This window comes from Entelurus aequoreus, linkage group LG14, assembly GCF_033978785.1.
Source record: "Entelurus aequoreus isolate RoL-2023_Sb linkage group LG14, RoL_Eaeq_v1.1, whole genome shotgun sequence".
NCBI lineage: Eukaryota > Metazoa > Chordata > Actinopteri > Syngnathiformes > Syngnathidae > Entelurus > Entelurus aequoreus.
In genome coordinates, this window is record NC_084744.1 from 58,808,552 (window position 1) to 58,821,755 (window position 13,204).

The window sequence follows — 13,204 nt, forward strand, 5'->3', positions numbered from 1 at the left end:
TTAATATTTAAATATCTAGATTAAATTCAGATCCATCTGTTATTTAAACATTATTATTTTATCTTTAAAAAAAAAAAAAAAGTTGATGCCCTTTGTGTCAGAATTTTTTTTTTTTACGGCAAACACACAAAATATGCAATATTTTCCGCAAAAATTATTTTAAAGTGGAATATTTGATTTGAAAAAAATTGAGCTTTAAATAAGTCAATAATTCATAACAAATAGATTTTGAGTCATTATTATTTTTTGAGCAATGAGTTAAAAAAAATATTCCACTAAAATTCTCAAGGGCCCAACTCATAAAAGTGTTAAAAATAAGTCATAATTAATTTTTATTTTTAATTTTTACTTTAAATGCTTAAATCTTGAGATGAACTTCAGATCTATTTGTCAATTATACGTTAATTTTTTGTTTTGTTTGTTTTCTTTTTAATCTGTTTATTTTATGCCCTTTTTTGTCAAATAAAACTTAGTTTTTTATGGCAAACACACAAAATATGCAATATTTTCCCCAAAACAATATTTCAAAATGGAATATTTGATTTTGATTAATTTTTTTTTTGAGCAGTAACAGTTAAAAACAAAAATCCCACTAAAATTCTTAAGGGCCCTACTTATAAAAGTGTTAAAAATAAGTCATAATTTTTTAAAAATTATTATTATTTTTTTTACTTTTAATATTTAAATATCTAGATTAAACTCAGATCCATCTGTTATTTAAACGTTATTATTTTATCTTTAAAAAAAAAAAAAGTTGATGCCCTTTGTGTCAGAATTTTTTTTTTATGGCAAACACACAAAATATGCAATATTTCCCGCAAAAATTATTTTAAAGTGGAATATTTGATTTGAAAAAATTTGAGCTTTAAATAAGTCAATAATTCATAACAAATAGATTTTGAGTCATTATTTTTTGAGCAATGAGTTAAAAAAAAATATTCCACTAAAATTCTTAAGGGCCCAACTCATAAAAGTGTTAAAAATAAGTCATAATTAATTTTTATTTTAAATTTTTACTTTAAATGCTTAAATCTTGAGATGAACTTCAGATCTATTTGTCAATTATACGTTCATTTTTTGTTTTGTTTGTTTTCTTTTTAATCTGTTTATTTTATGCCCTTTTTTGTCAAATAAAAGTTAGTCTTTTATGGCAAACACACAAAATATGCAATATTTTCCCCAAAACAATATTTCAAAATGGAATATTTGATTTTGATTATTTTTTTTTTTTTTGAGCAGTAACAGTTAAAAACAAAAATCCCACTAAAATTCTTAAGGGCCCTACTTATAAAAGTGTTAAAAATAAGTCATAATTTTTTAAAAATTATTATTATTTTTTTTACTTTTAATATTTAAATATCTAGATTAAATTCAGATCCATCTGTTATTTAAACGTTATTATTTTATCTTTAAAAAAAAAAAAAGTTGATGCCCTTTGTGTCAGAATTTTTTTTTTATGGCAAACACACAAAATATGCAATATTTTCCGCAAAAATTATTTTAAAGTGGAATATTTGATTTGAAAAAATTTGAGCTTTAAATAAGTCAATAATTCATAACAAATAGATTTTGAGTCATTATTTTTGGAGCAATGAGTTAAAAAAAAATATTCCACTAAAATTCTTAAGGGCCCAACTCATAAAAGTGTTAAAAATAAGTCATAATTAATTTTTATTTTTAATTTTTACTTTAAATGCTTAAATCTTGAGATGAACTTCAGATCTATTTGTCAATTATACGTTCATTTTTTGTTTTGTTTGTTTTCTTTTTAATCTGTTTATTTTATGCCATTTTTTGTCAAATAAAAGTTAGTCTTTTATGGCAAATACACAAAATATGCAATATTTTCCCCAAAACAATATTTCAAAATGGAATATTTGATTTTTTTTTTTTTTTTTTTTTTTGAGCAGTAACAGTTAAAAACAAAAATCCCACTAAAATTCTTAAGGGCCCTACTTATAAAAGTGTTAAAAATAAGTCATAATTTTTTTTTTATTATTATTATTTTTTTTACTTTTAATATTTAAATATCTAGATTAAATTCAGATCCATCTGTTATTTAAACGTTATTATTTTATCTTTAAAAAAAAAAAAAAGTTGATGCCCTTTGTGTCAGAATTTTTTTTTATGGCACACACACAAAATATGCAATATTTTCCGCAAAAATTATTTTAAAGTGGGATATTTGATTTGAAAAAATTTGAGCTTTAAATAAGTCAATAATTCATAACAAATAGATTTTGAGTCATTATTTTTTGAGCAATGAGTTAAAAAAAAAAATTCCACTAAAATTCTTAGGGGCCCAACTCATAAAAGTGTTAAAAATAAGTCATAATTAATTTGTATTTTTTATTTTTACTTTAAATACTTAAATCTCGAGATGAACTTCAGATCTATTTGTCAATTATACATTCATTTTTTTGTTTTGTTTGTTTTCTTTTTAATCTGTTTATTTTATGCCCTATTTTGTCAAATAAAACTTAGTTTTTTATGGCAAACACACAAAATATGCAATATTTTCCCCAAAACAATATTTCCAAATAGAATATTTGATTTTGATTCATTATTATTTTTTTGAGCAGTGACAGTTAAAAATAAAAACCCCACTAAAATTTTTAAGGGCCCTACTTATAAAAGTGTTGAAAACAAGTCATAATTTATTTATTATTATTTTTTTGTAACTTTTAATATTTAAATATCTAGATTAAATTCAGATCCATCTGTTAATTAAACGTTATTATTTTATCTTAAAAAAAAAAAAAAAGTTTATGCCCTTTGTGTCAAAAAAATATTTTTTTATGGCAAACACACAAAATATGCAATATTTTCTGCAAAAAATATTTTAAAGTGGAATCATTGATTTGAAAAAATTGGAGCCTTGAATAAGTCAATAATTCACAACAAATTGATTTTATTTCATTATTATTTTTTGAGCAATGAGTAAAAAAATGTTCCACTAAAATTCTTAAGGGCCCAACTCATAAAAGTGTTTAAAATAAGTCTTTTTTTTTAATTTTTACTTTTAATACTTAAATCTATAGATCAAATTCAGATCCATCCGTCAATTATATATTTTTATAATTTTTTTTTAAATTTTTAAATTTTTTTTAAATGTGTTTGTTTTATGCCCTTTTTCTATTTTTTTTCTTAAGGGGCCAACTTATAAAAGTGTTAAAAATAAGTCATAATTAATTTCTTTTTTTTTTCACTTTAAATGCTTAAACCTCGAGATAAACTTCAGATCTATCTGTCAATGAATTATTTTCTTTTTTTTAGGTAAAAAAAATAAATAAAAGTGTTTTTTTTTATACCCTTTTTGTCGAATTATCGAACTGTCGAACTTAGTTTTTTTATGGCAAACACACAAAATATGCAATATTTTCCACAAAAAATATTTTTAAGTGTAATATCTGATGTGAAGTAATTGGAGCCTTAAATAGGTCAATAATTCATAATTAGATTCATTATTAGTTTTTGAGCAATAACAGTTTAAAAAAATCCCACTAAAAGTCTTAAGGGCCCAACTCATAAAAGTGTGAAAAATAAGTCATAATAAATGTTTTTATTTTTTATTTAAATTTTTTTTTTTTACTTCAAATGCTTAAATCTCAACTAAAGATCAACTTCAGATCTATCTGTCAATTATACCTTTTAATTATTTTCTCTTTTATGACGTCATTAATTCACAACATTGGTTTTGATTCATTATTATTTTGCGACATTGTTTTAAAGGACACGTACGTATAATCCACGTCGTATCAATGCCAGTTTTAAAGGGCAAGTACGTATAATCAACGTTGTATCAATGTCTTGTACCTCAGCACTGCTGTCCACACTTTGTCAGCATGTCTGTGATCGCGGCCCTCAAACTAGCCACCAGGAGCCTCTTTCTAGAGTTGTTTTCAAGAAAAAATAAATAAATACAGAATTGAATGTTTCATCATTTTTTTATTTCACTTCACTGCCTTTTTCATCAGCGGGATCATGATTTTTTTTTTTTTTTTTTTTGCACAATAAACTGGAGTGTTACACTTGTTGTACAAACACTGTGTTCAGTCTGTTCAGTACAGGGGTGTCCAAAAGGGCCACACATTGACAAATTAAAGGATGCGGGGGCCAATTTATATATTTTCAAAGCCAAAACAATTTATAGATTTTTAACAGATTTAAATCAGATAAAAAAAATAAAAAATAAAATAAATAAAGGCTCCAATGAGGCAAGATGACCCATACTGTGCTGTAGGGGGTTTAAGGTGAGCAAATCAAGCGCTCCTTCCCCCCCTCATCATGCCAGAATCCGTGGTGGTAAACAAACATGGCGTCCTTCTTCACCGTTGCAGGGGGAAGACATTTCATGTGACGTTCTGCCAACATCACGCTTCAACACATCCACGCTTATCAGCCACATGGAGGAAGGCGTGCATAAATGACATTTAAATTGAATTCCAAGAAAATGATATTGCGTCAATCGGTTACCGGTATCGTTCTTGAGAAGCAGGAAGTCATCTGTAGTTATCGGTTTGAAAAATAATGCAGAGCATCCATAAAGTACTCACTTTTTCCACTTTTTATGTCACAGACTTATTCCAAAATGTATTTTTGTCCTCAAAATTCTACACAAAATACCACATAATGACAAAGTGAAAAGTTTTTATTGTGCAAATTTATTCAAACTAAAAAAAAAAAAAAACCCACACGTATTTACAGCCTTTGCTCAGTACTTTGTTGATACACCTTTGGCAGCATCAAGTCTTTTGGAATACGATGCCATAAGCTTGGCACACCTATCTTTGGGCAGTTTCGCCCATTCTTCTTTGCAAAACCTCTCAAACTCCATCAGGTTGGATGGGAAGCATTATTATTATTATATATATATATATATATATATTTTTTTTTTCATCCAGGATGAAATGTACCTTGCTGCATTCATCTTTCCCTCTATCCTGACTGGGTCCTCCCATCTTCTTCTGCGGTGTTTTACCTGCATGCCCAAGTCTAGTAAAACTGCTAGATCAATGCCAAATTTCTGCGATTAATTTGAAACCGTAAAAAAAAAGAAACTAAATGGGGGAAAAAAATGACAAAAATGGGAAAAAAGAGATTCGAATTTGAAAAACTTGTGATACACACAAAATCATGAATATTGGCAAAGAAAACATGTCATGGTACCAAAAATATCCGTCAAAAACATAATATTTTTTCCAATATTTATATTTTTCTGTTGCCAAAACTTGTTTTGGTGCCAATTTAAGCTCCGCCCACAGACACTGCCCCCCCTATGTCAAACACTGCCATTAATTTGAAAATGTAAAAAAAGAGCAGCGAATGTGAAACACACAAACACAAAAAAAAGTACAAAAATATGAATTTTAAGATCGAAAACATGTCATGATACAAAAATAATCCATCAAAATTTTTAATTTTTTAAAATATTTGTATTTATTTTTTGTAAAAAAAGAAGCGAAACGAAAATAAAACTGCCATTAATTTGAAACCGTACAAAAAAAGAGAAGCAAATGTGGAAAAACCTGTGAAACACACAAAAAACAATTAAAACAAAAAAACTACTCAAATTAAAAAATATAGTATTTTTTCAATATTTGTATTTAATTGTTGTAAAAAAAAAGAAGCGAAATGGAAAAAAAACTCCAAAAAACTGTAAAAAAGAGAAGTGAATGTGAAAAACCTGTGAAACACACAAAAACAACAAAAAGCTAATAAAAAGGATGAATATTGACAAAGAAAATATGTCATGATATAAAAATATCCACCAGAAAAAAAAAAGTTGTTTGGTGTTGTTGTTGTTGTTTTGGTGCCAATGTAAGCCCCGCCCACCACCATGTCAAAACACCGCCATTAATTTGAAACCGTACAAAAAAGAGAAGCGAATGTGGAAAAACCTGTTTAACACACAAAAAAAAGGAAAAAAATCATAACATTACAATTTTGGGATTGAAAAAATGTCATGATACAAAAAATATCCATCAAAAATATTGTATTTTTTCAATATTTGTATTTATTTGTTGTAAAAAAAAGAGGCGAAACGAAAACAAAAAAAAATAATTAAAAAAGAGAAGCGAATGTAAAACCCTGTGAAACACACAAAAACAACAAATAAATTTAAAAAAAAAAAATCAATATTGGTAAATAAAATATGTCATACCAAATATATACACCAAAAAAAAAAAAAAATAAATAAATAAATAAATAAAATATATATATATATATATATATATATATATATATATATATATATATATATATATATATATATATATATATATATATATATATATATATATATATATATATATATATATATATATATATATATATATATATTTTATTTTATTTTATTTTATTTTTTATTTTTATTTTTTCAATATTTGTTTTTGTCTGTTGCCAAAAGTTGTTTTGGTGCCAATGCAAGCCCCGCCCACCACGTCAAAACACCGCCATTAATTTGAAACCGTAAAAAAAAAAAAGAGAAGCGAATTTGAAAAACCTGTGAAACACACAAAACAATAAAAAAAAAAACTACAAAAATATGAATATTGGCAAAGAAAACATGTCATGATACCAAAAAAAAAAAAAAAAATTTATTTAAATATTTGTATTTGCCAACACAACTTTTTCTACAATGTAATTTTTTTTTTTTACGATACCAAATCTTACTGCCGGTGTTTTGGCTCCATAACAAAGATGCATCAACCAAGTATTGAGCAAAGGCTGTGAATACTTACTGTATGTACAGTAGGGCTGTAAATACTTTTTTTTTTTTTACTGAATGAAAACAATTATTTCGATTTTGACAGGGAAAAATGCGTATCTTTTAAACGTTATTATCTAATCATGCCAAATATGACATTATTATATAGTGTATTACAATAATATGTTAGTAAAGATAAAAATAATCACTTTTACGTATGATGTATCCATTAGTTTGTACATGAAGAAATCTAATAATCCTGTGCATAGGCAATAATGTAATAATATGAGGGGGTTACTGGTACATATTTATATCAATGCTGTCAAATGGTGTATTTTTAAAAAATCGGATAAATTAGAATTTTGATTCATCACAGGTTATTACCCGCAATTCCTAAAAAAAGCTGCCCTCTGAAGGCAGCCATTACTGCCATGTGGCCCTCAATGAAAACAAGTGTGACACCCCTCATCTACATCAAAATATGATTTGCCTGAGTGATAATAATACATTAAAAAAAAAAAATACTGTATATATATTTTTAATTTTTTTAACTGATTATGAATAATAATAATAGATTTTATTTGTAAAAAGCACTTTACATTGAGCAAACAACCTCAAAGTGCTACGGTGTATTAAAGAAAATAAAAATAAAAAGATAATAAAAATAAAAAAAAATAAAAACTAGAACAGCCTAATAGCTAGAACTAGTATGCATATATATATATAAAAAAAAAGAAAAAAAGAAAGAAAAAAAAGAAGGGTTTTAAGCCTTTTTTAAAAGCATCCACAGTCTGTAGTGCCCTCAGGTGGTCAGGGAGAATATATATATATATATATATATATATATATATATATATATATATATATATATATATATATATATATATTTAATTTTTTTTAACTGATTATGAATAATAATAATAATAACAGATTTTATTTGTAAAAAGCACTTTACATTGAGCAAACAACCTCAAAGTGCTACAGTGTATTAAAAAAAATAAAAATAAAAAGATAATAAAAAAAATAAATAAATAAAAACCAGAACAGCCTAATAGCTAGAACTAATATGCATATATCTAAAAAAAAAAAAAAAAAAGGCTTTTTTAAAAAGAAGGGTTTTTAAGCCTTTTTTACAAGCATCCACAGTCTGTGGTGCCCTCAGGTGGTCAGGGAGAATATATATGTATTTTCAATTTTTTTTAACTGATTATGAATAATAATAATAATAGATTTTTTTTCGTAAAAAGTACTTTACATTGAGCAAACAACCTTAAAGTGCTGCAGTGTATTAAAGAAAATAAAAATAAAAAGATAATAAAAAAAATACAAAAATAAAAACCAGAACAGCCTAATAGCTAGAACTAATATGCATATATCTAAAAAAAAAAAAAAAAAGGCTTTTTTAAAAAGAAGGGTTTTTAAGCCTTTTTTAAAAGCATCCACAGTCTGTGGTGCCCTCAGGTGGTCAGGGAGAATATATATATATTTTCAATTGTTTTTAACTGATTATGAATAATAATAATAATAATAGATTTTTTCTCTCGTAAAAAGTACTTTACATTGAGCAAACAACATCAAAGTGCTACAGTGTATTAAAGAAAATAAAAATAAAAATAAATACTAAAACAGCCTAATAACTAGAACTAGTATGCATACATCTAAAAAAAGGCTTTTTTTTTTTTTTTTAAATAGAAGGGTTTTTAAGCCTTTTTTAAAAGCATCCACAGTCTGTGGTGCCCTCAGGTGGTCAGGGAGAGCGTTCCACAGACTGGTAGCGAATCGTTACAAATAGGAATGTGCAAATCGAGTTTTTAATACATTTGCAAAAATATAAAAAAATAAAAACACTTTCACATGGTCATTATGGGGGTATTGTGTGGAGAACTTTGAGGACAAAAAGGAATTTATTGCATTTCAAAAAGGTGGACCAAGCGAAGCGCTGTGAATACATGCACTGTACACCTCCCTTGCTCTTTTATTCCACATTTGATGTGTTTTTAGGTGGTCCGGTGGGGCCCCACTTTGGACACCCCCCCCGCCCCCACCCGAGTGGGTTCATTTCTACTCTACAGTACACAAACACTTTTATTTCTCTTTAGAAAATTAATCTTCCTGCAATAACATCCAGTGTTATTTACATTAGAATGCATTATTTACATACAACATTGCTCACCTCTCTCTCTCTCTCTGGTCAACATCTTATAAAGACAACCTTGAACATAATCAGCTATTATTTCAGAATAAAAGTGCATTCTATCATTTTGCAAAAAAAAAAATACACGGGACGTGGCGAGGACGTTTATGGGCAGTAACGGGCGCTAAAAGTGATTTATTTTATTTATTTTTTGGTCCATATCAAAAATCATGCATTGTTTGTCTTGGGGAGTGACACCAGGGGGGCTGCGTACGCGTAAAAAATAGTTCTTCTAGAAAACCTGTGGTTATGGGTTTGCGTTCACAAGTGACTGCGGTACAATCAAAGCCCGGGGAGTGTGCATGTGCGCGTCTTTTTGTAAACACTCCGCCGCTGGAAGATGGCAGGAAGCGAAGAGAGGGGGGGATCACAGCCCCCCGAATCCTTTCAACGTTCACAACGTCTTGTTTTCCTGGCAAGAGTCTTTTTGCAGGATTTGAGCGATTCATCGTTTTCGTTTAGAACCGAGCAGCCAGCTGAAAAATGAACTATTCTGCCACTGGAAATTGAATAAAAAGAATGCTAATTTTTTTTATTTTTTTATTTTTTTATTTTTTATTTTTTACACGATCTTTTATACGATCTCCCTCTCATTTTGTATCCAAATATATATTCCAGCCCCTGTGTGGTCTCCCTTTACAGTCTCTGACATCGTCTCTAATTTTGGAAAAATGTACAACCTTTCAACGAGTGACGGCGTGTACGTTTATGTGTATTTTTTTTAATACTCTTGAGTGTATGTTAGCGTCACATGATTCATACTTGCCTACCGACTCCACTCGGCAGGCACACGACGTTGATACGACGTTGATTAGACGTGCTTGTCCTTTTTAAAACTGACTTTGAAACAAAATTGTTGTATTAGTAAATTGAGACAATGTTGATGTCTAATGTTGGATCCACTTTGTTGGTTGGGAAAATGACCAAATTTCAACGGTCAAATCAACGTCAGAATTCAACATTGATTAAACGTCGTCAAAAAGCATGTTGTTTCAACGTCGTATTTGCGTTGTAGAATGTTGGTTGGGAAATGACCAAAATTCAACGTTGAAACAACATGTTTTTTGACAACTTTTAATCAATGTTGGGTTCTGACGTGGATTTGACGATTGAATTTTGGTCATTTTCCAACCAATCAACACAAATACAACGTTGAAACAACATGCTTTTTATTTATGTTATGGAATATTGGTTGGGAAATGACCAAAATTCAACGGTCGAATCAACGTCAGAACCCAACATTGATTAAACGTCGACAAAAAGCATGTTGTTTCAACGTTGTATTTGTGTTGTTGAATATTGGTTGGTAAATGACCAAAATTCAATGGTCGAACCAATGTCAGAACCCAACATTGATTAAAAGTTGTCACAACGTTGAAACAACATGCTTTTTGACAACTTTTAATCAATGTTGGGTTCTGACGTGGATTTAACAATTGAATTTTGGTCATTTCCCAACATAAATACAACGTTGAAACAACATGCTTTTTGACAACATTTAATCAACGTTGGGTTCTGACATTAATTTAATCTTTGAATTTTTGGTAATTTTCCAAAACAATTACAACGTTGAAATGACATGCTTTTTGGCGAGGTTTATTCAACATTGGGTTCTGAAATTAATTTGATCGTTGAATTTTGGTAATTTCCCAACACAAATACAACGTCGAAACAACATGCTTTTTGACGACGTTTAATCAACGTTGGGTTCTGACATTAATTTGATCGTTGAATTTTGGTAATTTTCCAACACAAATACAACGTTGAAACAACATGCTTTTTGACGACGTTTAATCAATGTTGGGTTCTGACATTGATTTGACCGTTGATTTTTGGTCATTTCCCAACACAAATACAACGTTGAAACAACATGCTTTTTGACAACATTTAATTAACGTTGGGTTCTGACATTAATTTGATCGTTGAATTTTTGGTAATTTTCCAACACAAATACAACGTTGAAACAACATGCTTTTTGACGACGTTTAATCAATGTTGGGTTCTGACATTGATTTTACCGTTGACTTTTGGTAATTTTCCAACACAAATACAACGTTGAAACAACATGCTTTTTGATGACGTTTAATCAATGTTGGGTTCTGACGTGGATTTGACGATTGAATTTTGGTCATTTTCCAACCAATCAACACAAATACAACGTTGAAACAACATGATTTTTATTTATGTTATGGAATATTGGTTGGGAAATGACCAAAATTCAACGGTCGAATCAACGTCAGAACCCAACATTGATTAAACGTCGACAAAAAGCATGTTGTTTCAACGTTGTATTTGTGTTGTTGAATATTGGTTGGTAAATGACCAAAATTCAATGGTCGAACCAATGTCAGAACCCAACATTGATTAAAAGTTGTCACAACGTTGAAACAACATGCTTTTTGACAACTTTTAATCAATGTTGGGTTCTGACGTGGATTTAACAATTGAATTTTGGTCATTTCCCAACATAAATACAACGTTGAAACAACATGCTTTTTGACAACATCTAATCAACGTTGGGTTCTGACATTAATTTGATCTTTGAATATTTGGTAATTTCCCAACACAAATACAACGTCGAAACAACATGCTTTTTGACGACGTTTAATCAACGTTGGGTTCTGACATTAATTTGATCGTTGAATTTTTGGTAATTTTCCAACACAAATACAACGTTGAAACAACATGCTTTTTGACGACGTTTAATCAATGTTGGGTTCTGACATTGATTTGACCGTTGAATTTTGGTAATTTCCCAACCAATATTCTATAACTCAAACCTATCGTTGAAACAACATGCTTTTTGACAACGTTTATTCAATGTTGAGTTCCGACATTGATATGACCGTTGAATTTTGGTAATTTTCCAACACAAATACAACGTTGAAACAACATGCTTTTTGGCAACGTTTATTCAATGTTGGGTTCTGACGTTGATTTGACCGTTGAATTTAGGTCATTTCCAAACCAATGTTCTATAACTCAAACCTAACGTTAAAACAACATGCTTTATGACAACGTTTAATCAATGTTGGGTTCTGACGTTGATTTGACCGTTGAATTTAGGTCATTTCCAAACCAATGTTCTATAACTCAAACCTAACGTTAAAACAACATGCTTTTTGACAACGTTTAATCAATGTCAGGTTGTGACGTTGATTTGACCATTGAAGTTTGGTCATTTCCCAACCAATATTCTACAACACAAATACAACGTTGAAACAACATGCTTTTTGACGTTTAATCAATGTTGGGTTCTGACGTTGTTTTGACCATTGAATTTTGGTAATCTCCCAACCAACAACGTGGATCCAACGTTAGATTCACAAATTTAAAGGACTTGTAAGTGCAATCAACGTTGTTTCAATGTCTTGTGCCTGCCAGGTTGTGTTTACGTCGTGGATGAATTAGTTTCGGTACACTAACTTTTCTATTCACGACTCCTGTCCGAGATCGGCTGCGGTTCGCAAACGGAGGTTCCACCGCACGCGCCGGACCGGTCCTTTTATGACCCGCTTGTTTTTCTTTGTCCCACGCGTTGGACAAGTCGTCCGTCATCCTTTGTACGGTACCGGGTTTCCGTGCTCAGCCGTATCAGCGCTTTAACGCTTATTGCTTTAAATTACATCAATCACTTCCTCTCCTTCCCTGGGCTCATTTGTCTGCGTCTCGTTTTATTACCTTGCCTCTTCATCTTTCCTCCATTTAACTTCTCTTCACGTTCTTCTAGTCCTGCTTCTTCCCCTCCGTCTGTTCACTCTTTGTTCCTGTTCATAGTCTCCCTTCAGTCCTTCCTCTTGTCGGTCTCTTCTTTGGCGCCGTCCTCCACTTGCTCCTTGGTTTCTTTCTCCTTCTCGTGGTCTCTGAAGAGCTGCGCTAACTTCTGGAACTGGGGTCCCCATTCCTCCAATCCGGCACCCCAGTCCTCCTTATCCGCCTCCTTCTCTCCCTCACTCTCCAGTGAGCTCAGGGAGCCAGCCCGGGACCCGGTGCCCTCCAGGCCGTAGATCTGCACGGAGTCGTACGGCGGCTGGGACGGGTCAAAAGTGACCTGGGCCAGGCGTAGGCGTAGGAACTCGCCCACCCTTAGAGCCAAAGAGGGACCCCCAGAACCTGGTGTCCCCCTGGATGCCTCCATTCCTGGGCCCCAACCAGGACTAAAGCCAACGACGCCCCCATAGGCTCCCCGAGGTTGACCTGCGAAGGGTAAAAGCTGGGGGGTCATATCCATCCTTGCCAACACATAACCTCCCAAACCCACCCGATCTCGCCAGTCCCCAATCAACCCAGAGTCTGGGTAG

General features: G+C 30.6%; 1 protein-coding gene across 1 annotated transcript in view; it reads right to left on the reverse strand.

The window, feature by feature from the left end:
* Positions 1-11,952: 11,952 nt before the first annotated feature.
* The window catches only part of LOC133664306 (uncharacterized), a 59,108-nt gene continuing 57,856 nt past the window's right edge, over positions 11,953-13,204 (reverse strand). Inside the window, exon 13 of the mRNA XM_062068814.1 lies at positions 11,953-13,204. This exon is cut by the window's right edge and continues 329 nt beyond it. Coding sequence (XP_061924798.1) covers positions 12,688-13,204 — 517 coding nt within the window. The 3' untranslated portion in view covers positions 11,953-12,687.